General features: G+C 43.3%; 1 protein-coding gene across 1 annotated transcript; it reads left to right on the top strand.

The window, feature by feature from the left end:
* The first annotated feature begins 1,599 nt into the window (after window positions 1-1,599).
* On the top strand, window positions 1,600-20,129 carry LOC109479973 (protein amalgam-like). Its single transcript, XM_019782056.1, has 9 exons — window positions 1,600-2,336; window positions 12,325-12,529; window positions 13,458-13,600; window positions 14,010-14,303; window positions 14,717-14,995; window positions 15,435-15,677; window positions 16,612-16,680; window positions 18,100-18,282; window positions 18,960-20,129. Exons 1-9 carry the CDS (start codon window positions 2,273-2,275, stop codon window positions 19,031-19,033), a joined length of 1,554 nt encoding a protein of 517 aa, XP_019637615.1. The 5' UTR covers window positions 1,600-2,272; the 3' UTR covers window positions 19,034-20,129.
* The last annotated feature ends 7,712 nt before the right edge of the window (window positions 20,130-27,841 follow it).

Below are 27,841 nucleotides of genomic sequence, written 5' to 3'. Positions count from 1 at the left end.
ATAACGAAGGAATAAAATGCTTTTGTGACATTTGATCCATAGCGCTAGCCCTCAAACTTGACTGTTCTTGTTAGGTGCAGCTGTGTATAAACATGATATCGGCACGAATCAGCACAAATATATGTCGAACACACTGGCCTACATTTTTCAGCAGCCGTGTAACAATAGAGAGAAACATAATTCACATCACTTCGAGAAAAAGCAGTTGCCACTGAAAATATCGTTGTATCAATCAATAAATGCGTGTTTGACTTTCTCAATAATCTCTCGGCGTGCAGTACCGATCCTGACCGCAGGGAGAGCACTTTGCAGAACGACTGCAAAATGCCAGTATTGATCATGAAAGGTTCATGAAAGGAAAGTCGCAAGTTTCGCAAATATGCCGTGCACAGAAACCTCTATATCATTTTTCAGTAATAATCAAAATTTACTTAGAATACGACAATTTTACTCGAGAATACAAATTTCAAAGAAACGATAACGAGAAACGGATGGATTGAAAAGCTTTCTTTGCTTAAGTGATTGAAAGTTGTTAGAAAAGCCATTTGGAAGATATTAGTACCACTCCCAAAACATCCAAACCCGGCTCTGGAAACTAAGACATTTGTTTGAAACGGACGACTGCCGTGTGTTGTTTTCTGTGGCAAATGAGCCCTTGAAGAGTCTGATTTCAAGGCTATAGCTGATAAGCTCCAGCGTTCGTTTTGCTTGAGCCCGGCGCAGGGTGCAGGCGGGTGATAAGACCGTTGTGGGCGGCGCTCCTGCCCCGCGCTCCCGGGCGACTAGGGCACAATAACGCCGGGTAAGACCAGGGGGCAATTGGGGTCTCTCCGGGCTCCAACTCTCACTGAAAGAGGTCGCGTTTCATTATGCTACTTACGAGGGGGTCATTGCAAATGTTCTAATCTCTTCCGGACAGTAAATCATTTTTCGCTGCATCTAAACGCGTTGAAAAAATAAGTCATCTCAAGAAAGCAATTCGCGGCATCGGTAATAAGGCAAGAATAAACACAAGCTGATATTTGTATATTAGCGTTTCGCGATATTTGAGTTAATCAAATTACACTGGCTTGTCTAGACAGACACTATACTGTATTACGTACCTGTAATTTCATATATGTAGGATAATGTGTCTTTTACAAATGTATGTTTATGCTTAATATTATAATCAAAGTGCCTTAACGTACATGGAAAAAGTTGTGAAAACACATGACTAAGCTACATGTCTGTGAACAATAGATGTCAGTCGTGTTGATTTTGTGCTCTATCTTTGAAGAACATCTTCTATCGATAGCAAAGGACCAGGGTACTACAAGTCACCCCATACCCGTCTTATAGTCGGGCTATGATCTTCTTATTTTCATTGGTCGAAACAGCACAGAAATGGGCATTTTGTCTTTCGCCTGTCATGTGAAAAAAAAAACACACTCATGTTCACGTCCAACCTTTTGTGAAAAACATCCCGATTCTGTGCCCGTCCCTTATCGTCAACTTTCCATCGCGACTTCCGACTCGGTGGCCCGCTGATTGCCCATGCAGCAGCACGCGCCCTCTGGGGCCGCGCGCCAGCGAGTGGAAATTTGCGGAGATGGAAGAGACAGTCCGGGGTGGCAGCCGCAAAGTCAAAGGGTCGCCGGGAGCGCGTGAGGCTTGCCACTTGTAGGCTCCGCTCCGCTTGCTCCTGAGAAGAGTTGTGTTCTTTTCCCGCCACGAGAATAAGTCGTCTGACAGGTGAGTGACGTTCCCAGTCGCGGGGTCGCTGCCCGAGGTCTCGTTCCCAGGAGAAGCTGACAGCTTCCGTCTCCTGGATGCGCGGCGGACGAGCGTCACTCAGATCTACAGCTACACACACGGACGTCGGCGGCGGCAGAAGATCTCACTCTGATATCCAAGTGTCATCAGTCGACAGGTGATTAAGAGTTAATCATCTGCCGTCATCACTTTCGACAGATGACGGTTTATGCCAGATAATTCCAGAAGTGTTGAGAGAATTTCGCGGTTTAGACTAGAAGCACTTTTGTTGGGGGCCAAGTGGGTCGGCTGGGGTGGCGCTACTGATGATCTCGTCTGAAATTGGGAGTTGAGCGGTGAAGGCGAGCCGCGCGTGCCGGTGCCTGAGAATGGACGTTCGTTACCGGACGTTTGAGCGCATTCAGAACCACGGATACTTTATAGCACCTATATTGGAACTGTCCTCCGAGGGTTTTGGACAAGTCGACCAACAACGTTGATTGAAGGTAACGCAGGAAAAGGCACGTTCTCTGCACCAAGGATGGGTCCAAACACAAGGACGGTACTAACGGCAGGACTGGTCCTTCTGTCCGCCTGGCTGGAAGGTGAGTGGGACACATCTCTTCTTTTCCTATTGAATTCTGTCACGATACTTAGACTGATGGTTGGAAACAAAACACATAACCATGTTAGAACTGTGCCATTCCTGTTCCAATAGCATTCTAATATGGTATACCAAGAATGCATTGCTATCATCAAGGAAACGTTCTCGTGCGATTGGTTCTCTCACTTAGTAAGAGACAGTTGGATGTATTGCCAGTGTAGTTACGGTCAGCCTCTTTATCTGATTTCTTTCATCTTGACGTATTGTACACTTAACAAGCAAAATTCTTGCTTCCGAGTACGTAATGAGTGCTCTAAAGTATACGTCCTAAAACAGGTTGTTACATTCAAGCTTCTGAAGGCGATGGGAGGAAAACCTAAGCTAAAAAATCCTACACCTACGCATGTACACACACTGTGTGTGGAAACAAATGTGCCTAAAGGGACTGCCATGGAACAGCCGTCTCATTACCGTTCTCGTTACCTCTGCTACCCGCGGAAGACCAAGACAATTTTGGCGGTGACATTTGGTGAGACGCAGCCTCCCTGCGGTGTGCCATGATTATGTTTCTCACATGCCCGAAACGAGCACCATTGACATTTCAGACTGCATGCATCTACAGAAATTACCGTCATCTCTATTATAATAACTCTAAAAATACATTTTAGACATTCTGAATATAACAAAAACAGTCTTTGTCTACAGCTTTTCTAAGTGTGCCTGTGATTGTGACTAAGTTCGGTGTAATCAAATTTTGTCTGATCTTTTTCCAATGACCCTTTCGCCTAATGGCTTAGCGTAAACCCTTTAACGAACATAAAGTCTTTGAACTTGTTCGGTCTAAGTTTTCATCCACTGACACTTATTGGTGATAAATAGAGCTGTAGGTAAAGATAACAAGATTACCCCTGCCCTAAGCTCGAGATAAGATTTAAGTTCTTGTAATGAGCAGTGTTATGCATGAGTAGAGTTGATTAACGCCTCGACACCTCCAATACCACCCTGACCCACACCGCCCCTAGTCAATAACGCTATCGCCCAGCATCGGGACAGTTCAGTATTGGTATAGAATGGGTCGACCGAAGTTAGAGAGACACTTTGGATATGGTATACATTGAGCAACTCTTGAATAGCTGTTTCTGGATCGTATAGCGAGAGAGAATACCTACGTGCTACAAATATGAAACCATTGATTGTAAAATCCCGTTTGCAACCAATACTACATGCTATTTTTTAAGGTAGATTAGCCTCATAGTATGCTTGTTGTCATGTACTAGTAGGTAGATCGGTATCATAGTATGTTTGTTGTCATGTACGTAGCAGATCAGTATAGATCAGTATGTTTGTTGTTACAGAGCAGTAGATGGCAAAAGTTGCACCTTGTACAATTGCTGTGCAATGATACGTTGTATACTAAGACGAGGAAATACAAAAGTGATGACGGATTGAGTTGCATCATTAGAAGCGCCCGAATGTTTCCAGCACCGGTGTCATGTGGCCATTCCTTTTGCACGCTCTCCGGGCGTTTTTTTCTCCTCCCAGCAGACTTGTCGGCGCTGTCCTCGGCTCACTCCCCTGTAGGGTACCGTATATCAGACAAGTGTTGTACATCATCAGTCGTAACTCCGCTGCGTAAAGTTGGATTTATAACCGCTTTCTTGTGGCTCTGCACTTCTGCATGCCTGCTGGTTCAACGTCCGAGCCATTCTAACCATTCATCAATTCTGTACAGCCGGTATAACCGCCCTTTAGCGTAACACACAAGCTTCTGTATGGCCAGTATAATCGTCCTTCAGCGTAACACACCAGCGTCTGTATCTGTATCTGTATATAGCCGATATACCCGCCTTCGGCGTAACATCCAGCTTCAAATCTGTATCTGTATAGCCAGTATAATCGCTCTTCGTAACACACCAGCTTCTGTATCTGTATCTGTAATGCTAATAAGAGTGGACTCTTGTGCACAATTGTAATATATATCATGAGCTCTTTCTTGTGGAGAAGAAATATCTCGTAACAGACTATTAATGGTTACGTGCGGTAAAGAATTCTGTCGCTTGTTATTTCATTCGGCCAGTCTTTCCCTCATGATATCTGCTTGGTTTTCATTAAAATGTAGGGGCCCCAGCGAGAAATTGATGGTCGGTTAGATTGTAGGGGTTACGGATGGTGCTGAGTTTCAGAAGAAGCCCCTTCATGGATACTGTAATGGACATGATGCAGTTTTTTCCAGGCGTGAACGTAAGAGAATCCATTGATCAGGGTCCATTTAGTTTTACGTTCATCCTCGGTTTGCTAGATGTGCGCGGTATTATCTTCTATGGACACGAGCTAGTGATACATGTACCATACAGGAGAAGGGGATTGTGCCTTGGAGTAACCGTTCGCCTCATTCGCTGTGTCTTATTGTGGTTTTAAAGTTGCCAACTCCTGGTTTGAATGCAAAGGTTAAAGTCACTTTAGAGGAGACATTTAAATCTTTTTACATATGGAGTTGGTATACGAATACTGACATCACTGTCACTGTGTGTGTGTGTGTGTGTGTGTGTGTGTGTGTGTGTGTGTGTGTGTGTGTGTGTGTGTGTGTGTGTGTGTGTGTGTGTGTGTGTGTGTGTGTGTGTGTGCGCGTGTATGCGTACGTACGTGCGTGTGTGTGTGCTTGCATGCGTGCGTGCGTGTGTGTGTGTGTTGCGTTTGTGCATGCATGTGTGCGTTTATGTGCATTTGTGTATTTGTCTGTGTGCATCCAAACAACTTTCGCAGCTATATACATTGGCTACCGCGAATGCCCACCCACCACTCCTTGGATGACAAACAATCTAAATGTCAGCCCGTAGATTACATCTGACGTGAACCAAGCCTGAACCTCCCCCTGGCCTGTCGTGGGGTGAACACCAACAGGTGCAGCAGTGGTCATTAGCGGGAGAGAACACTCCGGACTCCCCCAGGACACCAGTAATTGCTTGTTCCCCTCCGAAAGCCTATTTTCTGTGCTGTTCCCGGGGCGCATGAATTAAATATGAGAGAGACTGTATCATGCACTCACTTAGCTCCGGCACAATGGCGCGTCAAAAGGAGCAAGTGAATTACTGCCGTGATAACAGGGGGAATAAACCATACATTATGTTATAGATATTGATAATTTGGGGAGTGAAACGTGCACAGTAAACGGCAAAATTACAGGAAAAGTTTCTTTTCTGCCCGTGGTGAATGTTACGACTCCATTATTATTTCATCATTTTCTCCACATGCACGCATTTGGAACTCATATTTTATGGAAGGATTTAAATATTCCGTTACAATATATATAAGGCAGAAAAGATCGTGAAATTAATGTTATGAATGTTACAGTCTGCCAAAAAGAGCCGAATTCTAGCTGAAATTGTACCAAGTAACGAGAAAGTAACAGTTAAGCCAATGTTTCAAAACGGAGTATGCGGTATTTTATCATCCCCTTTATCCCCTCCCCCTCTCTCCCCTCCCTCTCTTGGTCTCATCTTAGTCCCCCTACCGGCTCACTCCTTAACTGCAGCTCATAACTTTGAAGAATATCTCGCGGCCTTGACTTCTATATAGGTTTGCGTTCACATATCTAGTGCCTAGTTTGAACTATATTTTCATCTTCAGCTAACGGATTGCAGAATCGTCAACATATATTCTTCACATTTGTCGGGTTCCGACCCTGTCTCCTCCCATCGGAATTCTGTAACCTTCACGGGTGAGAGGTTCGGGTTCACCTTGTCAGCCAACTCCGGCAAATCGAACGATAAGGATAGCTTTACGTCACAGACGTAGATCTAAGACCCCGAAATTACAGCCCTGTCTCTACCCCCAAATACCCCGCTACTCCCTAATGCCTGCTGTTATGACTTCAGAAGACCTTTCAGGAAATTGCATTCCTTTCCACGAGTCGCAAAATCAAATCTCATCTTTGCGGATTCCCAGTTTTGCGGAGTTATATACGAACCCGGTTCAGTACGATTTATTCCCTGGCCTGGCTGAAGCACTTGAGGAATTCTGCACCCAGCAGGTTAAGTCAAAGTTCTAACGAGACTGTGTAAGAAGAGAACGCTATGTGGGTCCTCGTAAAAACCGGAATATCTCGCGTTTACGATCCGGACTGCGCTTTGGCGGCATGAGATAAGAAAGGGGAGGTCAGTCCGCCTTTTGAAATGGATAGAAAAGCTGGCCCAGTAAAACTGACAAAGGGTTGTTTTTATAGTCTAGATGTATAATGCTTTTAAACATTGCTATCTAATAACCAGGCCGGTCGGAGGAGAGTTCACTCTAAGGTCAAAGAAAAGCTTAAGCATGTAGCAGAATCATAAATGTATTATAGTCTCAGAAATGGTATTTTCTCAATAATAAGGTGGGTATTTGGGTATCATGATGATCTTTTCTTGCTGCCTCGTATCTAGTCAAGTAGTAAAGCTTATGTTCTTTTCCCAACAGTCACTACCTAGCTTAGGACAGAATCTTTTTCTCGCCAAAACAGTTGTATATGTTTTCGGTGGCATTTTAAGTGGGTTAACTATTTTGTGGGTTTATGGGTCTAAGAGAAGGCGTCATTAATATGAAGGACAACTTCGACTGTCCTTGCGGCTTTCGACGGATGTGCAGCATAACCGGTGTAGTTTTTTTTTTCCTTTTTTTCTTGCTGTTGTTATATGAAACACCCCATTGCCTTGCATTGGCCTGAGGGGGCAAGTGCGAGAACCCCAGTTGGAGGTAATAAAACGTTGCCTGTAATCCAATCTGCAGCGATATTGAAGTACACTGAGTTCAGCACCCAGAAGTGCACTTCTGAGGCTCTCCTGTTACTCCTGATTCCGGGGAGGTAATAACTATTCCGCGTGTAGCAGAATAACGAATGAATGAATGACGACCTTTACTGTACATTTTTGCCACACTGGGCTAAGTATAGGTCACAACAAGACATGATGAACAGATACTATAACGCAGTGACTCATACTGTTAAAGTTAACAAAATAAAACTATCCATCATTAGATAAATCCAACTTCTCCTCGCTTTTCAGTTACAGTAAAGATAAAAGAACAGATGCGTTTTTCTAGCTGCATATCCAGTGTACAGTGGATAAAACATGTAGTACCTCAAAACATGCTGTAACTGTGAACATTCATGTTGTGTTTTCTTTTTTGAGGGGGGGGGCGAATACCAGATCCAAGAGTGTAGCGGGTTCTAGGTCACCTATAATGGCTTAAATTCTACCATTCTACATTAATCACAGACAATTCTAGGTTAGGGGTCCATAATGTTTGTGGCAACACCTGGCACAACCTTTTGAGACGTTGGTTTTCTTGTTCATTGGTACAACGCCAATTACAACCTCAGTTAATGTGGGCCAGGCTGTAAAGTTCACTACAGAGGTTTTGGGGCCCTTGAGCGTCATCAGCTGAATCTATTCTAGTTGAACTTCAGAGTAAAAGCATAAGTCAGAGAATACGATTTCTAAATTGGATAGTTTCTGACAGGCCCTTACTGTGATCTGTAACCCATTACCCCACCAGTCGACTGTTCTCCCATTGGCATTCACGGTGACAAATAGTCCCTAGGGGACCCTATGAATTGACCTTGTTTCCAGGGCTAATAATACAGCTAATAACTTCCGCCTGGCTCGGAAGTGGTTAATCTCGGGGCTTTCAGCGCTCGAACACTGTTAGTTTCTGGCCACGGAAGCGTTTGGTTACTGTCTATTAAAATCTATATTTGGCCCTTGTCCCACTGTCGTATTGGACACTGTATCTGTATCGTGTTCTTGAGGGAGGGAGGGTACCCCAATGTTATAACTATCCACCTGTTTCATGCAATCTGCTACATGCAATCTGCCATAACATAAAGTTTGACACATACAATATGCTACATACAATCTTCTTCACACAATACACTACACACAATCTGCTCCATACAATCGGCCTCATACAATCTGCCACATACAATCTGCTATATCATGACAATCTGCTACACAAAATGTGCTACATAGAATCTGCCAACTAGAATCTGCTACACACAATGTACTACACACCATCTGCTGCATACAATCTACCACACACATTCCGCTAATGCTGGTATGAAGGAACCCACATTATACTTAATGCATGTAGAAGCTGTTACAGTTACATGTATGCGCGTAATAATGGGGAGGGGAGGCGTCTGGTAAGGGTCACAAAAGTGCCTTATGCATAAAAATGTTATACTTGGTACACAAGGCTAACAGGATATTTTAAACATAAGTGGGTGGCGGAAAATGCTGCTTGATTTCTCCCAGATAATATCAATAACTTTTTTTTCTTCTGATTTTCCCTATTCATTTTGGTATATCTGGTCATAGACATTGATGTCGACTTCATGGTCCTTTTCCTAACTGTTGTTGCCTGATACGTATACGCTCTTGAGTTGCCCTGCCGACAAGCAGAATAAACAGTAGGGTCGAGAAAGCAGAAATTGTACGAATACACGAATAGTGTGACAGTAATAAATTTGTTGAGTTGTACCTTTTCGCTCCACGTCACCATGAAAAGGTGTACATTAAACGCATACAAATTCACATAAAATCCACTCGTAACTTTCCCATTCCAGTTTTGAAACCGAACGACAACCCCACAATACAACCTGGATAATAAAAACCGCCCTGACATAATGCATCTTTTATCGAGCTATCTGCAGAATGCATCGGTTCAGATTGCATTTGCTGTGAGAGGACTCACTCATGTGCAGAGAAAGCACCAAACTTAGTCCCGAAGATTCTCGGCTGTCCGTCTGGGGATTTCTACACCCACGTCTGGAAGTCTTAGCATGGATTACTGTGACATCTTCTATCTGCGCACTATCAGCGCAAAAAGGATATCAGGGATGCTTCTTTCACCTCGAGTCATCTGGTAAAATCCCACCTCCGCATTTAGATAATACAGAATAATTCCGCCATTCCGTTCCCTGAAGCTGGATATACGTTTGAACCTACCCACGGTTCATAACCGTCTGCCGAAGTGCTCGAAGTAGGCGCAAGACGATCGACTTTTGCTTCAGACAACGGAAAATCTTAATCCTGTCTGTGAGCAAATCGACTCTCCCCAAGACTGTCTCCAATTCTTTCATCAACAAACCTGACGGACAAGTCTACCTGTTTCCCATTCTACGTACAAAGGATGTCAATGACACAAATAGTTACAAATAGGGTTTTACGGCAATTCTCCTAGGACGCTTGTCAGCTAGTTTGGGATCTAGTTTGGTAGTAACGCGAATCTATCATTTCACTGCTTTCAGAAAGTAGACGAAAAGCTGTATAACTCTATTACTGTGTGAATATGCTTGAGGGGGAGTAAAAGTTTTTCGGCGTTATGATCAGAGTTAGAGTGTTACCACTATACAATATATATCAAGACTCCTGTTACATCTACTTGGGTGTCATCAAACCATAACTGTTCCCTGGTCCATGATTAGAAATCCTGACATAACAGCGCCATATCGTTACAAGCACACAGTCACTACATCAAATAGTCCACATCATTTCACCACATCATTACGTATATATAGTATACCACGCTTGGCACTAGGCCATGTCTCTATCAGAGACATATATATATCTATACAGATGGAGCTATGAGAGGTCGTTATTTCTCAGATAGAACCGCTCAATACTAAGACAATGTTGATTTGATTATATGGATGACATCCGCGCATGAATTTTCGTCTGTTTACAAAAAACGTTTTCGACCATACTGTAATTCGCACAAAGTAGCTGCAAAATGAGCAAATGCATGCCGTAAATTGAGAAAAAAATATCGGAAAACGATACTTATGTCGCAGAATGCCAAAATCCATTCTAAAGGACAAGAAGAAAATGTGAAGGAATGAAAATGAAGAGTCTATTACTCTGTGTGTTTTCGAATTCATTTCTTCAACCTTCATGACCACCTAGATTTGATAATGAAGGCAACTAGTACTTTTTTGTCAAACGTTTTTTATTCGCACGCTCGCATCAGTTTTGGGGTTCCCAGTGGATGTCATCCATATAATCAACTCAACATGGCCTAACAGAGGTTGGGAGGCAGACGGCGAGGCTCTGTCATCAAGTTGTTTCCTCGGTATGCTATGAAGTGAACCAAAAGAGGTCTTGGGACAATGTTCACCGCCTAAATGTCATCTCATGATTTGCAGATTATAGGGGAGTAATTTATCGTGACGTTTATTGAGTAGCCTGTCTACTTTTACGATGTCAGGTAGCTTTATAGTCTTAGATATTGAAACAGACAGACGCACAGCAAGCAACGACACAATGACAAATTACCCCACGAATGGCCTTTCTAAAATTGTGATGGCAGTTCTTAGAGAAAGGTCTGGGGAAGGAAGGAAGGAAGGAAGGAAGGAAGGAAGGAAGGAAGGAAGGAAGGAAGGAACAAATGAATACAATGATAAGTGTAAGAACAACATGTCAGCCTCCCGCAGCCTGTTTCCAGACTAGCCGTTGGCGTTACGGCCGGTTATGTGTTGGGCTGCTATCGGCAGCTCCTATCTCGGCGGCACGATTGGCCCGTCTGCCGTCTGCAAATGGGGTCGTGCCACGGTAGGGATGACGCCCACCTCTGCCTGACCTCCGCAGAAGTGACGGGCAGGGGGTCGGCACCGGGTTCACCCCTCCCCAACAGCGTTAATGAAACCTCAGGTGTTTGATGGACTAAGGGACGCACCGTTATATATGCCCGAGGGAGGGTGTAGGAGCACTTTGTGATGAATCTCTCCGTAATGCTGAGGTCACATTTCCAACCCGGGCCCGGCCGGGCAGTTTCTGGGAACGAAAAGTATGATATAAAAGACATCAAAACACAAAAGATTTGCAACAGTACATATTCTTGATATCAATTGTTTATTTTTCAGTCACGTAAACAGCCCTACCGGGCCTCGGCTTGGAAATGTGACCTCAGCATAAGAGACCAAGGTTGAGTTTCCCCCTGATGTAGGTAGACTACATGTATATAAGATGGTCTAGTTTCTTTACTGTTGGCGACAAAGAATCGACTTTCTTTAAACGTCAATAAAACGAAACGGGGGGAGGGGGTGAACTCCAAACTTAGACTCACACACTGCCGTTAATATCAAAGGTGGTAAGCCAGATAAATCCATGAAATAGACATCAAAGACAAACGAATGTTACTCAATTGCCTTAGCCTGGAGTCCAAGTGATATGGATCAGGGCGAGATGGTGCTGCTCGCAAATCGAAGGAGTTCTTCACCTTATCGTCCATGTAATCGAAGTAATTTCTCAATGACTAGCGTAAGGCATCGATTAAAGGGAACCTCTTTGACATCAAATGGATGTAACAGTCTCTAATTCTCACCAGAACTTACTCCAAGTACTCAGTTTGCGCCCGAGAGCGGGACATGACTAGAAAGAGAAGGAGTTCGTCACCTTATCGTCCATGAAATCGACGTAATTTCTCAGTGCCTAGCCTAAGACATCGATTGACTTTGACACCAAACGGATGTAACAGTCTCTAATTCTTACTCCAAGCTTTCCGTTCGCGCTCTAGAGCTGGACATGCCCAGAGAGAGAATGGCTTTATAGACATAACTAGAAAATATGCTAGAAATATCGTAGATTTAAGACTTTCGGGAAGTGGTATTGCATGTTCACGTAGAAATACCCGATTGAATCACATCTTTAAATGGATTATTACTTTTTAAAAAATAACAGTGTTTTCCTTGTTTCTGCATAGTGAGCAAAAAATACTAGTACCCGATTGAATTACATCCTTGATTATTACGTATCATTAAGTGAGATCTTTTGTTTTCCTCTGTCTGCAAAAAATGAAGTCAGACCCAGTAGTTTTTAGGAGTTAACAGTATTTTTTTGTATTGATTACCGTTCTTATACCAAATGTTTCTTCTGTACTTGCAATTAGCATGAATTTGCAATTAAAAAAACTTTCATTAATAATAAACAAAAGCCCATGTTCTCCTTGTTCCTGCACAGTAAGCCTGGCGCAGTCCGACCTCCGACTGGAGGTGCCGAGGAAAGTCAGCACGATCGTGGGAGACCCCGTCACCATCCCCGCCACCTTCAGGACAACCCGCCGGGTCATGTCTATCCTCTGGTCCAAGATGCAGGGGGAGGGTGGCGCGAGGCAGCCGGTCATGTCATCCTACCCCATAGCCGACACTACCGAGGCCCACGCCGGGTAAGTTTGTTTGTTTGCTTGTTAATTAGCAAAATACAAGCATCTAAAATACTGCATATCATTATCAATCAATAACGTCCGTACTTATAAACCTGCTTTTCTGACAACTCTCTAGTGTCACTTACGAAAGGTATTGGATGCTACCTGAAACGTCTGATCGTTTCCAAAATAATACCAAGTTACTTGAGTAACTGTTTTGGCCCATCTAAAATGCTGTATGCTTACATACCTGTCCTTGGTGCTGAACACCATCCATACCTGTCCTTGATGATGAACACCAACCATATATATGTGCACAAATACTCTCCAAGCAGAGGTTTAGGCTTCGGATTTTTTACGTGTTGTTATGGCTTTTCTTTTTTTGTACTGGTATCTATTTTACCCCTGCCAAATGGATACTGTCTTGCCAATTTGATACTGAATTGCAGCCACCAAAAGATTTGTTAGAAGATAAATTCACACTACTGTCCCTGTCCTTAGTGCTGAACATGCCCACACTAACACTAATGCCCCTGTTCTTGGTGCTGAACATGCCCACACTAACACTACTGTCCCTGACCTTAGTGCTGAACATGCCCACACCAAGACTACTGTCCCTGTCCTTGGTGCTGAACATGCCCACACTAACATTACTTCCCCTGTCCTTGGTGCTGAACATGCCCACACTAACACTACTGCCCCTGTCCTTGGTTCTGAACATCGTACTCACATATATGCACACGAACCTGTCCTTGAATCTTCCTTTCATGCCACAACAATAATGCATATACAATATGCATATATACAATAGAATCACAATTTTAACGTACCTAATAACTATTTCACAAATACTACACGAGTGTACTTGTATAAAATCATACAAGCCTTTCTGAGGTTGCACATTACATCAGTAAGCCTGACAATAAGAGTGACGATGAAACCTGTGCAGGTACGTGGGGAGGGCTGAGCTGGTAGGCGAGGCGTCCCTGAAGATCACGGGCACGCGTGCCGAGGACGAGGGGACCTACGTGCTGGCTGTGGCCGTGGAGGGGCTCGGGCCACAGGAGAGATTCGTCAAGCTGGATCTCATGGGTAACACTTCCTTTTTTTCTGTAGTTCCTTAATTCCTATTTTTCTTCTTCTTACATCAAGTTTTTAGTTTGAGTTTTACTTTTTTTTGTTCCCTTTTTATGGATCGTAGTTGATTTTGAACCAGACTAGAAGTCATTATATAGTCGTTAGGATTATTGCCAGTAACGTTACATCACTTAGTCAAGTTAGTATTGTTAAACTTGATTATTTTGTTTGTTTTTTCTCCTTACGTGAAGTTAGCTTTTACCAGATAATATGCAGTTTCTTTCCTTTAACGCATTTTGTATTTAGAACGAAACACGGGGAAAACCGGCTCTCGAGTTCCTTTCACAATAAACTTGACTTAACGTGAACTAAAAGGATTATGACTTCATTTTGTGACCGTATTTTTATCTCTGTCCATGAACAGTCCCCCCGACAGTGGAGGTCGGCCCGAAAGACCCCCAACTCACGACCGCTGGGAGGTCTGTGTCCCTGACATGCGCAGTACGCGGCGCCAAGCCGAACATTACGTCACTGCGCTGGGAGAAGGGCAGCGCCATGATTGACAGTAACCGGTTCGACACCAAGTTCTCCGGCGGAACGCTACAAAATCCCAACCTGGTGATCAGGCATGTCACCAGGGGCGACGCGGGACGCTACAGGTGCATCGTCGATCACGTGATCAAGTCTGCCAGCGCTGCCCTGAACCTTCAAGTTCTCTGTAAGTCTGGACAAAAAACTATGTTTTTGTGCAAAACAATGATGGTAACTTTTACGTCTGTGCCTTTTACACCATATATTTTAGGAGTGATCGAGGTGAAAACATTCAACGACAAAATTGAGTTAACAAAATTCTCCCCTGTTGTACCGATCGATCAAGCACAATAAAATCACCGACACTAGTTTTTACATATATTTTATGTTCGTTAAACTTTTTGTTTTGGAAAAATTCATTGATTTTTTGGTTTGGAAAAATTAAATAAAGATTATTTATAAACAAAACACTGACATTTACAAACTATTAAATACTACCAAAAAGGTTTTGTAAACATTTCTAGGTTCTACCTATCTTTATTGTTGAGAAAACCTTTGAATTTATTGACTAGTATTGTGAACCCTCCGTGTTGTGCCCAGATGCGGCCTCGGTCATCAGCATCTCGGACTCCCGCACTGCTGTGATCTCCGAGTCCGTCACCCTGCAGTGCACGGCGGACGGAAACCCTCCCCCGAACGTCACCTGGACGCGGAACGGCCTCCCCGTCCGCAGCTCGACCCGCAGCCTGTCCCGGGACGTCCGCCTGAGCTCCGTGGTCCTCTCGAACGTGCAGCTGAACGCCAGCGGGACGTACGTCTGTACCGCTAGCAACAGCGTGGGGAAGAGCGACGTCAAGTCACTGCAACTCGTGGTGGAAGGTGAGCCACGTGCGTTACATACAATTAGTTTTTATTACCTTCTTGTGCAAATTATGAAAGTTTTAAACTTGATCCTACATGCACAAAAACATGCTGAACATGCCCACACTAACACTAATGCCCCTGTTCTTGGTGCTGAACATGCCCACACTAACACTACTGTCCCTGCCCTTGGTGCTGAACATGCCCACACTAACACTACTGTCCCTGTCCTTGGTGCTGAACATGCCCACACTAACACTACTGTCCCTGTCCTTAGTGCTGAACATGCCCACACTAACACTACTGTCCCTGTCCTTAGTGCTGAACATGCAAATGCTAGCACTACTGTCACTGTCCTTAGTTCTGAACATACCCACACTGATACTACTATTTCAAAGCTGCATTGATGTGTATCCCCCTTCTAAACCTGTATCCAACCCTGCTCCCTACTTGACAGAATACTCGATGGACGAAAGGAGCAGCATGATCGCCATCTTGGTCGGCGCCCTGGCGGGCGGTCTGTGGTTGATCATCTGCCTGGTCCTGGCGGTCTACTTCTTCAGAAGACGCCGCGAACGAGAAGAGAAGAAGAAGTTCTCGTTTTACTACAACATGGGCCGCCGCGGACAGGAGACGATCAACAAGAAACTGCAGGAGGACACACTGGACAGCGGACGTCACCCCAACCCGCAGTTACCAGGTCAGGTACAGGATTGGAAGTGATCTCGATCCAATGTTATCTCACCGTAGAGCTTATCTTCCGCTGGTCGTAACGAAGAAGACAGACGCCATGCACATAAGTTACAGGTTCAATTTCCCTAGCTCAGTAGATAAGCACATTATGGATATATGATGGGCAGAGGAGGGTTCCTTGTGGAACACATTTTTCGTAAATCTATTTTGTATTATGACCACGGTTACTCAATGGTTAATTTGGAAATAAGAATGTGAACTATTAATACAAGCAAAATACAATGAAAGGTTGGGTTTTGAGTATGTTGCCCGTGCAAGACTACAGCTGCATTTGAAAGTATCACGTGGCTCTCCTTTGGAATGAATACTCATTCTTTGCACATCTGCGTTCTTTCCATGACTATCTTCACGCACATCACCTTTGGCAAAAATCTGGCCTGGCAGCTAATTACAGTTAGCTTATCGCTTGGAAATATCATTCGTGTTGTGGACAAACTAGGTGTTATCGCAGCAAAGGTTACGGCAGAACCTCTTTGATGCAGCGCTCCTGTTCCCAGCTGTGGCTTTGAACTAAGGAAACTCGTTGTAGATCTCCCGCAGTACGATAAGCTAGGACCACAGGCCCTGGGTAAAAATATACCTGCCTGGTAGGAAACACAAATATAGACTTCGAATGTGAACTAAAGCCAGGTCTGATCCTCTGGCTCAGAAAACCTCCAATTTAGAGGATATCGTCTCCACGGTACAGGAGACCAGAAATGCCCGTTTAAAATGTCAAAGACGGAAGTCCTTTGATCCGGCGTTCTGTCAAGCCTAAGACAAAACCTCCTGTTAGCCCGCGTAATCTCTCCATGTCCTCCCCGTCTCCACTTGATGCAGCACTGTAATCATGACATTTGCAGAGGAAAGGTTAAACTAATGCTAGTGCTTTGTCTCCACAGCCAAGCCGATGTTGCCCACGGCGCCTAACGCTGGTATAGAGACCCTCAGGCGTACAAAGAAACAACGAGGTAAATATTGCAACCGTTTCTATCGTAACACCGTATGGGAGCGTTATAATGACTAATGATGTAATTTAAGTTGGACTTCAGACACCTGTATTATTAGATAAGATTTGCACATACTCAAAGACGCTTTAATTGACGCCATCACAATTAATTTGTTATTTTTTGAACGGGAAATATATTCTATACTACGATCATATTAGGAAGACAACATGTAAAGATGATTCATATGACGTGTTTTGTCTCCCCCACTGATGTACTCAATGAGAAATTCAAATAAACAAATAATCGGATATTACTAGGGGTATTAGACCCATATTAAAGAACGACATAGTCTGAAGTTGATAGATAGCACTTCACTTGCAGTTTGTACGTAGAGTCAAGAACGAGTTACTCACAGCACGGCTTCTAACAATGATAGACTGCAGCGATGCGATAATTGTATCACCTACAAAACAACGGCTGTCATCACCGACATTACAAAGATTACATTTAATGGACTGTAGATAAACACTATAACTCTCTGTCAGCGTGTGAACGTTAACCGTGAACCTGACTGCATTGTTCTTTACCTTCAAAAAACATGTGAGCCATTAGACGAAATTACTGTAACATCTATCATGTCTTGCACTCTGCGAACCAATAAGTAGGCGTTGTTGGTGTGCACAATTAAGCTACATCTATCATTATAGCACTCGGTTAAATGGTGTTATGATGAGAACTTGAACGCATTGTCTATTTCACTGAAAAAAAATAATGAAATACGCCGGTGAAGGTTAGACATCCAGGTAATAAGATACGCCAAAAACAGTTACAAAATCATATCCATTTGCTTGAGTAGCTGTTTTTTTGTGGCATAGACTAAATACACTTTGAAGCACGACAGTGTCCTGTCAACGTTAACTGATTTGATATTCTCGCCGTGGTGTCATCGTCCGCGTGGAATGTCGTTTGGCCTTTCGAATTTCCAAGAAACTCTCCAGACCCGCGGAGTTTAAAGTGGTTCATCGCGCTCCGAAATTGCATCCTGCGGAGAACCCCCGAGGTGGTTAAGTGGCTTTGGGCGTGCGCGTCGATGATTGCCGTTAGTAGCTGCTCCCATATTACTTCCCCGGGCAACTTCACATCAAAGCAACCACGGGACGCCGCTAGGCACAGCAAGACTCCTATCATCGATCGAATTAAGGAAATTAAAGCCCGAGTCACCAAAAGTTCAGTAATTACGGCTTGGTTTGTCATTAAGGTACGCTAATGTGTACCCTAGGCGATAGGATTATTCTGTAAGGTATGTCGGTGTAAGGTTCATGATTGTAGGCAATATTGAGCCTGAAATGAACTTTTTATCACTCCCCTAATACTTTCAACAGATATTACAAGATGATGCACACGTTGTTATAGAAGAATGCTATTATCTGTCTCATATAGAGAGAAGATACGCCAAGGCCATGTACCCGTATTACCCGCAAGACGACAACGAACTCTGTCTGGAGATAGATGACGTCATCGAGGTGCTGGAGGGGGAAGATGGCGGCTGGTGCCTGGGTTACCTGAGGGGCAGGATAGGCCTGTTCCCCTCCAACTACGTCAAGTTCCTTACTGCAAAGGAAGGTAATGCCGGATAATGTGAAGCGTCATTTGAAAGAAATAACGATTACGATTAAAAGCTTTGCAATGACGTTTGAATGTCGTTTGAAACATGCACACAGCCCTTGCAATGTCACTGTACGACATTACAATGTCATTTTATGACAGGCATCCATATAAATCGACAATCTTGTCATACATAACAGAAATGATCTTGAGGCTTTTGAGTTGAGTCTTGCTGCAGTGCAATCTAAGATCTATTAATTTTCTCAAAAAGCAACATAAGATGAAGATACTGAAGCTTTTACCATATCCTCAGTACTCTCAATGCACGAAACCATTACGTGGTAGTGCCATCAAGTGTAATAAGATATACATGTAACTATATAAGAAAATGCATCTTTGATCAAGGAGGCTAGTGGAAGATTGAAAATGTGGCGCAGTGATAGGTCTAAGTCGTTGAAAGGTTTCCAAGTTTACAGTATCTGATTTTACGTTTACTGTAATACCAAGTAATCTCCAATACGATTCTCTGGGGCAAGGGGAGTCTATATTGACCGCCTAAAACCATTGGTCGCCCCGCTTGGGTGGCGTATCATATGCATACTGTCTTGCCATATTGATACTGTATTGCAGCCACCCGAAGATATGGAATAATGTACATTTTATACATGATTCTCTGTGGGTTTTTTTTTTTTCAGCATCTGCTGCAAAGTTGAAGGATCTTCACGAGACGAAAGACGCCGTGAAACTGCCGAACAAAGGAAGTATCTAAACCCGATACCAGATGATCGAGTGTAGAAAAGCAGTTTGTTCCAGCGAATCGACGCTAACAAGTACTTTGACCGAGGAGATTACAACATCCTTGCTTTGACATTTACGTCCAACTATCGAGAGAAAACCTACCCCATCGTTGGCACGTGACCAGGGGGAGAAACTGTACAGAATTTAATGTAAAGACCAAACTTAGAAATCCACACATTATGCGTCTACATGATTCTATGACAGACGCAATGAACATTTAGTCGAATTTGATGCCCTTTCCAAACTTCGGCGCCATTTTGAATCTGCTCTCGCGAGAGCACACTCTCGCGCGAGCCCACGTGATCTTGATCATAGAGTAAGAGATGAGATGTGTAAAAAAAGGATGTGCCATCCCAGAGCTTAACAATGGCTGATGGAAACGATGCCACAACTTTTATTTATACGCCCGTTGAGACCAGCATGGTGCTGAGATGTATAAGCCTGGCGTGGGAACGAAGGAGCGAGTCCTTTCTGTGAATACCCAATGATGATAGCGTCATGAAACTGTGTGTATTATGTGACGTATGCAATGTGTACAGTGCTTACTACTTCAACCAGCTCATGCAAGATTTGAAGCTTGGCGATGTGTTAGAAACACATCTATGGGTATAACCGCCTGTTTCCTTTGTACGAGTATCTTAACTCAAGTTGTAATATTTACTATTATGGTTTCTAGTGTCGTTATTGAAAACGAATTTCCTTGTAGTGATAAAAGGAAGAAAATGTGACGTACCAATTGTTCAGTGAAGAGAATACTGTAGCATAGTAGAGCTATGTCTAATCAGAAATTTATAGGACTCTGCATATAGAACTGAAACCAAAGTATATCATTTTTAGCTTAGAGTAGAGCGTGTTCAGAGATGCTTGCGGCTTAATCTTATGACTACAATGGTTGGATTTACCTACCCAGGCAGAGGTAAATTTAGGCGTCGGCTTATTTTGTCCGTGTTTTTAGCCGTTTTATCGGACTCCCTTTGTTGTACTGGTGCCCTTTTTGACGCTAGTCTAACTGGTAAATGGTAACTGTCTGGCCAATGGGCACTGCCTGGACAATTTGATACTGTCTTTGCTGCCACCGAGGATCTGCTTGGAAATAAGGACTTACTGTATAGTGTACGATGCTGCTGTTATGTTTATCGTTGTGTTATGATAGTTAATTCTATTTTACTATACTATACTATACTATACTATACTATACTATATTGAAAACGTTTGCAGCTACAATCATGTTTTTGTGTCAGTAATGCAGTAATGTGCTGCTGAATGACAGTAGATTAAACTTAATGTCGTCAATTGGTTTGAAGTTTATATTTCTTTATTCTGTCTTACTCTCGTGGTCTCTCTTTTCACGAAAGCACAAAAGCTATTTCCCACAACCATTGAGGGACACAAATTGAGTGAGAGACAGACAGAGAAAGAGAGTAGGAGAGAGAGAGAGAGAGAGAGAGGAAGGGGAAAGAGAGAGCTAGGAGGGGAGAGAGGGGGCAGTGCAAAAGTCCCTGGCCTGTATACGTAGACCCTACATGTAGACGTAATTAATCATTAATGACTCACCCAACCATATCTATCACAACCTGACCTAAGCGCCGTACGGAAACATACACACGAGCGTACACACACACGCAGACACACGCACAAACACACATTTCCATTTATTCAAGAAGGTAACAATATGCAACTCAATTGACTCAAAAGTTGAATTATAAGAGGGGAAGTCAGATAAAGTGAAACTTCACATGCCCCCAACCGGGTCAGACATCGTATCTAGATTCCACAGGATAGAGCAGACCCATTTATCACGTGACCCCCGCCGTTCCCATGGCAACTGTTCCGTGATAAGGCTGCGGCCCCTGCTGTGTGAGAGTGTGTATCACAGACGGGCACGGACGGTATCGTGCCGGGGCCGTGATTACAGCAGGCAGCCTGCGGTTCAACAAGGCAAGAAAATTACTCACCTTTCGGGACAGTGCACAATTCTGGATTTGACTTTCGAATCGAATTCGATTCTGATAACACGTGAAAAACGGATAAATTGAAGTGCCCTTTAGCTTTGGCATTGGTGTTAAAGATACCCGATGCAATTTCAGGAAAGCTAAAAAAAGTCTGGATGAGGAAATCTGTCTGATGTTAACATTGATGGCCATTTCTTAGCATGCGCAATTCTGTATTTGAGTTTCGAGTCAACAGATACTTACTAATAGCTCTAGACTGGTACCCAGCCTTGTTAGCCCTAGGCCCGCTGCCAAATTAAAAGGCTGGTGTTTAGGCTAATTTACGTCATTAGAACGAATAGGGTTGTTTCGACTTACTAGTACTATATAATATTATAAAATGAACGGAAAATTGACGTTTTACTGCCCATAAAGGTGTCTTGAACATTTTAAGTCCCACAAAAGTTGAGTTGCTTAAAAAAATCGTTTCTTTGAAATTCAATTTGACTCATTGTTGTTCATAACACTGATAGATTAACTATAATATATATGTTTCCTTGTGTTTTCCAAATTCAATATTGATATTAAATGCATATTCCTAATCTATCGTATCTGAAGTTGATATGACACGTTGGTAATTAAAAGTTAAGTTTGTATCTTTATCGGAAAGCCTCACGACCAGATATCGTCTCAAGGAATATATGAGACTATCCCTTACTTATAGCAAAGGTTATCAATTCCTTCACCAAGCTTGGTCAGGTTCCTCAGGCTTTTCTAAGAAACAAATCATCAAGAGGGAAGAAAGATTGATTTATTTCTCCAAGAGCAATCCCAAGGATTGACCTTTAAGTCCCATTAAGTATAATCGTCTCCCAGAGAAATTTGAGGTATGAAGTTTTATGTCGTCTCGACGGTATAAGACGTTAGTGGGGGCATGTTATCTTCCTAACACAGAATAGCCCGAACCTAAGGGGGGAGGGCAAGGGAAATGGTTACCTTCGGGTGTATCAAAGGTCGAATAAATTAGTTTACCTTGGAGAAAAGATGGCCCGTTCATCGGTTGGAAGAAGATCTATAGGTGGCAAAAGCTGGAAGGCAAAATCAGGATCTATCGCAGAGTGAAACTCGCTATCACCAAGTACAGTAGGAGCATTAACATCAAATAACTTTAAAAATTATTTAGAGTTAGATGTTCAAGGATTAGGTGTAACAAGTCGATCGATGTAATGTAGCCAGCTGCCGCCACGCCGCGTGCCTGCGAAGCTGGTGTGTTACGTATACGCCGAAGGGCGGTTATACCGGCTATACCTATACAGATACAGGAGTTTTAACATTTGTGTAAACTGTGCACGTATATAAGCTTTAAAGTCTTTGGGGTATGCAAGCGATCGCCATGACGTCACCAGCGCATGGTAGGCAAAAGCGGATGACGGTTGGCTGATTTGCCTACCAATAATTTGCAAATGTATTCAAATAATTTGCATGTATATGATGTACACAAAAACAGCTATCGCTCGTATTTGGGGGCATTTTTAGTGTAAATGTTTGAGAAATGTCTTTTCGTAATAGTTCTGTGACCGTGCATGTTGACAGATGAGATGTGTGTATGATACATGGTTTGTAGAAATGACGGTAGAGCATAATTCACGACTGCCTTTCCACCAGCTAAAAGCCTGATTTTTCATTCATTCACCATTGCTTTTGTTCTCCATTATATTGAAGCTCGAATCAGTAGAAAGAAATTCGTTTGTCTCGCTTTCTTCACTTTCCGAAGTCTCTTGCAAAAATTTAAGGGACTCCTCACGTAGCTTGTTTAAGGACTATTTCAAACGCTTCAAGTATAAAATGATAATGAAAATGTGCTACGAAATGGCACTAAATGTCAATATCCGATTTTTTATCCATAATTTTTTGTGGTTGTTCTTATTTTCCGCCCTAAAATTGTACTGAGTGTGTTTTAAACTATACAGTACGATTAGAACTAGGCTTTAAAACTGGCAATGGGAGGGCTATATATTATACAATATGACGTCCCCTCTTAGCCTCCATAGCATGCCAAAAACTGGGAGTTTTGGGGGTCTTCAGGGTCTTTGTGAGCTTTTATGTTATTTTCTGATTGCATATAGACAACATAGCCGGCCTGGTTGAAGACCACAAAAAGCCCAGTTCTATAAGCCTGCTACGGAGGCTAGTCCCCTCCCAATATAGTTCGAATGGACTCCCCCTCACACTGCCCCTTCTACAGAAGCCCATTTCTCCATGCCATGCCCTCCGGCGGCCCGTAGTAAGCGCGGTGCCTTTATGAGATAAGACACTCCTAGGAAATTACCTGTGTTTACGGGCCCCGGGGGAGGGCGGCAGATGACACGGAGGGCAACAGTCGGGCAGGCGGTGGTCTCAGCGGGCATCCCAACCCAATAACCGAGATATGGGACTCCTTACGCCGCGTGTTTATGCGTGTTCCCTCTGGTGTTCATTTACGGAACAAGGTTGCTTTTATTATTAGATGTCAGCTCCCCTGAGAAAGAAGAAAGTAGGAGTAAAGAGAGATCTGTGCTTTCGTGACCCCCTCCTAATGTATAAAGAAAGTGGCGCCTGGAAAGCTTGGAAATATGGATACAAATACTAGTATGACACTAAAGGCCGAAGGCATTTGTGAATCATTTTAACTTCAAACCAGCTACAGAAAAAGTATGAATAAGCCTGTACACGGAAGAAGGAAAACAGGTAAGCCTAACCAGAGATAGTCTTGTTTGTCCACATCCTTCAAGAATTACATTAGTGCTTCTTACAGAATGTATAGACATAACCAAATTACACGTTTTAGATCAAAGAAAAGTGACACCACCGTAACCCTTGTAAGTTGGCTTAAGATATTATCAACCATGTTCAATCTATCTAGATTTGTATGTAAATACGCCATCATGATAGATTTCTGGCCGTTTCGAATTCGGCACTTCTATTGCTTGGACGGAGTTGTCGCGCTAGGGTTGCTGGGAATGCTGCAAACCAAAACAACATGTCCCATCATGCCTTTCGGCAAAACGCCTCAAGCGAAAATGGCGTCATTGAATCAACGACTACTGTGGCGTTGCCAAAAAAGGAGAAAGAGGACCCCCGCTGTAATATGATGAATACTTTCATTTTGCATTTCCATTTTTTCCAGACACGCCACCTGTAGGGTCGTAAATATTGCTGTACTATATCATGCACACCTCTAACAAATAATTCATATCACAAAACATAACTGTTATTCTGCCGTGACAATGACAATAGCGTGCAACGGCACGTGCTTTTATTTACCGTAAATATCGTCCGACTTTCCTCAGAGGTTTGGTGATGAAAAGATCTGTGCTCAGATGGAATAATAACAACCGACTGTGCCGAAGGAAAAGTTGGTGATTTTAAAGTATGGGCCCTGGAAAAAATGTCTGGTTTTCCAGCCGACCCTAGCAAAACCAGCCGTCCATGGCAAAAACCTGTTTTTTTTATTTTGTGTGTGTGGGGGAGGGGGGTCGCTGGCAAGGGACTTTACACCTGAATTTCAAACCCTCGTTTTTCCACGCATTTTCAGAAGCAATTTTAAAAGTAAATTTCTTATTTTTTTCCAAAATTCAGGCGAAAATCAATGCGCGCTGATGTCATCCATATAAATTGCTTGCTGTGGCCTTAAATAAAAAAGGAGACCACCTGAAAGTTCTACATCCTTTTCAGGGTACCAGGGTACTTAGCCGACGGAAGCACGGCACACTAGTGTGTCGCAGAGGCCAGCTCTCTACGGGAATAGTTCCATTTCACGGATTAGCGTTTGGTTCATTCCAGCCGGATGGACCCATTTAGACATATAATAACGTGAGGATGAACAGACATCGTCCTTGTGTGCCAATGTCATTCTGTCAGCGAAGTGACACTATCCTGAACTAACGTCCCTAAGCTAGAGCACGGCAGGTAAACCCGACAAAACTGTGACACGGACAGCTTCACCGTATCTGTAATTTCTTTTAAACGGGCCGGTATCGCGAGGGCCAGGCGTGTGCGCCACTGGTTCGCACGACATCCTACGTGAACGTTATATATATTATTAATATTAATGCAGTCAAACTTTACATCTTCCCCCGAAAAACAAATACAAGATACACTAGAGCATGTAACGTTACTGTTACCAATGCATGTAAATCTGTTAACTTTAAGGGCAGCAAAGTAGCTGACAATGACCATTTCAATTGTTGTCGCGTCGCTGTGATTTATTTGCTCTGCATTTGACTAGTGTTAGTAGTATGCCTAAACCCCAAAAGGGCTACAATTATGGCACAAATTAATGTCTGGTTGCCGCGTACTATCATACCCGCTAGTTAACCTTCTCCCTGCTACATAGCCCTGTTAATAGTCTAAATTCGGCGACGAAAGGCTACCTCAGCTGAGAAGGTTAAAAAAGACAGGAATAAAAGAATGTCACGACACTACTTATTCCCCACTTAGTAGCGCCATGACTTACTGGGGTGCCTCTCCCCAGCGGCCACATGTAGGGCCACTAGGAGACAACAGAAGCGGCAAAGCTGGTGACTTTAATCCCGACCCCACCCGGGAATCGAACGCGGGAGGCACTTCTAAAAGGCAAGCAGCACGCTACGTACTGTGACAGACATCTTTAAAACGCGTCTCTGTCATTTCTCTAGAGCCCACTGTCACACAGAGCCGAATATGGCCTCCAAAACACTGCCGAACTCTCACAGCCATGCATAGGAGTAGATAGGTCGGGAGCAAGGTCGGCTTTGGTTGGCTATTTGGCGAGATCGGCTACTGTTTGGCTGTGCTAGTCAAATGTTTCAAAATGTTTAAAACATGGACGTTGGGCCATGTTTGGCTGGTGCCTGAGAGTAGTGTTCGGGGGGTCAAATTCGACTCAAATTTAACTTAAATTCGGTTCGATTCGTATAGAAAGGTAGGTGTGGGCTTAATTATCTGGTCAGACTGCTCCCGAACTTCAGCCAACCTTGGTTGCTTGGTGGTCGGGGGGAAGCTTCTTAATGTATGACCAGGGCTTATGATAGCTGTCCTTCATTTGCTGGCGTTCCGTTTGGGACGTCCACTAGTATCTGATGATCGATGCTGATATTAACGTGCCAACAAAATAAAAATTGTACCCATCAGAGACGTTTTGAAAAAAGGTCACCGCGTCTGGAAAGCTGTATTTCTAATCCAGCAGGTATACCGAAATGCCACCATCGCGGCTAAAGGCTTTTAATTTTCCCCAGCTTTATTATAATTTCCGTCCGGTAGTTTGTCGATATTATCCAATTCTAGGTTGGATAAACATTCCAGCCTCTCGTGGGGGGATGAATAAAACATCAAGTCGACCCGCGGCTGGGTATGACACAGGGAGACGGTCTGGGTAACGTCACACCCTACTCCCGCGGATCGGTACTGAAAGCACCTTTACCTGACCTTTTTAGTACATGAATGGAGGCTGTTTATATGCAAGAATTGGAGTAAGTGAGCGGATGAAATTTTAATAGGAAGTCCTAATTGTTGTTCCCGCAAGCATGGGTCATATTTCTTTATCAATTTGACTGAGCTAATTGTCAAAATGTAGCCTTTTTCAATTACTCTGCACGAATTATTCCTCTAATCTGACTATATATATTGGACTGTAAGCGGTATGAGAATGTGGCAGCCCGCATGGCAATGGCTGTCAAAGGTTACGCCGTTTCATCATTGGCACATTGTCTTCCTAGCTGTCATATTATTGCGGTCAACTGACTTAGTGCCGAATGACAGCCAATCTAGACCCTTGCAGCCCACATTAATTGTAGGCTATTGATAATTCAGCTCTCACTTACTCACTCACTCGCTCTATCCTGTAGCTTAGTCAGCCGTTGGGGCAGCATGATGTTTGGGAAAGGTTTTTCCACTGCTGACGTTCTTTTGCTGACTGCAAATAGATAGTGGGGCACACAATAATAATATCGTATCTTTACAAACTTATAATGGATAAGCTGTGCCGAATAAAGCACACAACAAGCCCTTACTTGGGCTAACATAACTTTGAATTATGCTTCATAAAACATATGGCACTCCTGACCTTGCAGGTATAAAACGCATCAGAAATATTGATATTTAGGCGCGGACCTCTCCGTGGTGCTGAATTTCCGGTAGTAGAACTCCATTGAAATTATCTTTGCAACCCGCTTCCGGTATTTGCGACGCAGTAAAATATCGGACTTAAAATGTAAATTACTATCGGACTTGTAATGTACAGGAGCTAGTCTGTGTTCTTAAAGATGGTGAAGCAATTGGAAGTTTTGCACAGTGCAACAAAATTCAAATATAATATTGAACTCTTTTTTCAATGCTCCATCTTTTTGTGTATCATATATGCAATCTTTGGTATCAAATATCAGATTTTCTCAGGACACGTCCCAATCCAAAAATTGTCAGTTGCGTTTTGGTTAACGTTGGAACAACATCCTTGCGGAATTCCCAGCAGGGTAATCAATGACCATGGCTCCGAAAGGCGCCTGAACTAAGTGAAGCGTCTCCTAGCGTCTACGGCACAGTCTGCAGGACCATATAGAGTTTGTCTACGTCCATTGCGACTTTAAATTATGTATATATGAAAACTGCATCTTTGTTATTTTATCCCCGCTTACCTTTCCCCCCATGAGGTTTGAGCTTCTTATGAGCAAAGAATGGTTGAAAGAAATGTCTGCACTCATCTTCAAGCTTTATAAACATCCATCCATCCATCATAACTACTTCTGAAATGGAGCATAGCATGCCCATGCTTCAATATGGGACTCCTGTATGATTATATACTGCTTACATTTCCTAAAGCAGGCAGGGAAAGT

This window comes from Branchiostoma belcheri, unplaced genomic scaffold, assembly GCF_001625305.1.
Source record: "Branchiostoma belcheri isolate BF01 breed outbred unplaced genomic scaffold, Haploidv18h27 scaffold5, whole genome shotgun sequence".
Lineage (NCBI taxonomy): Eukaryota > Metazoa > Chordata > Leptocardii > Amphioxiformes > Branchiostomatidae > Branchiostoma > Branchiostoma belcheri.
The sequence above is the reverse complement of the archived record's forward strand: the minus strand, read 5'-3'. Positions and strand labels throughout refer to the sequence as shown.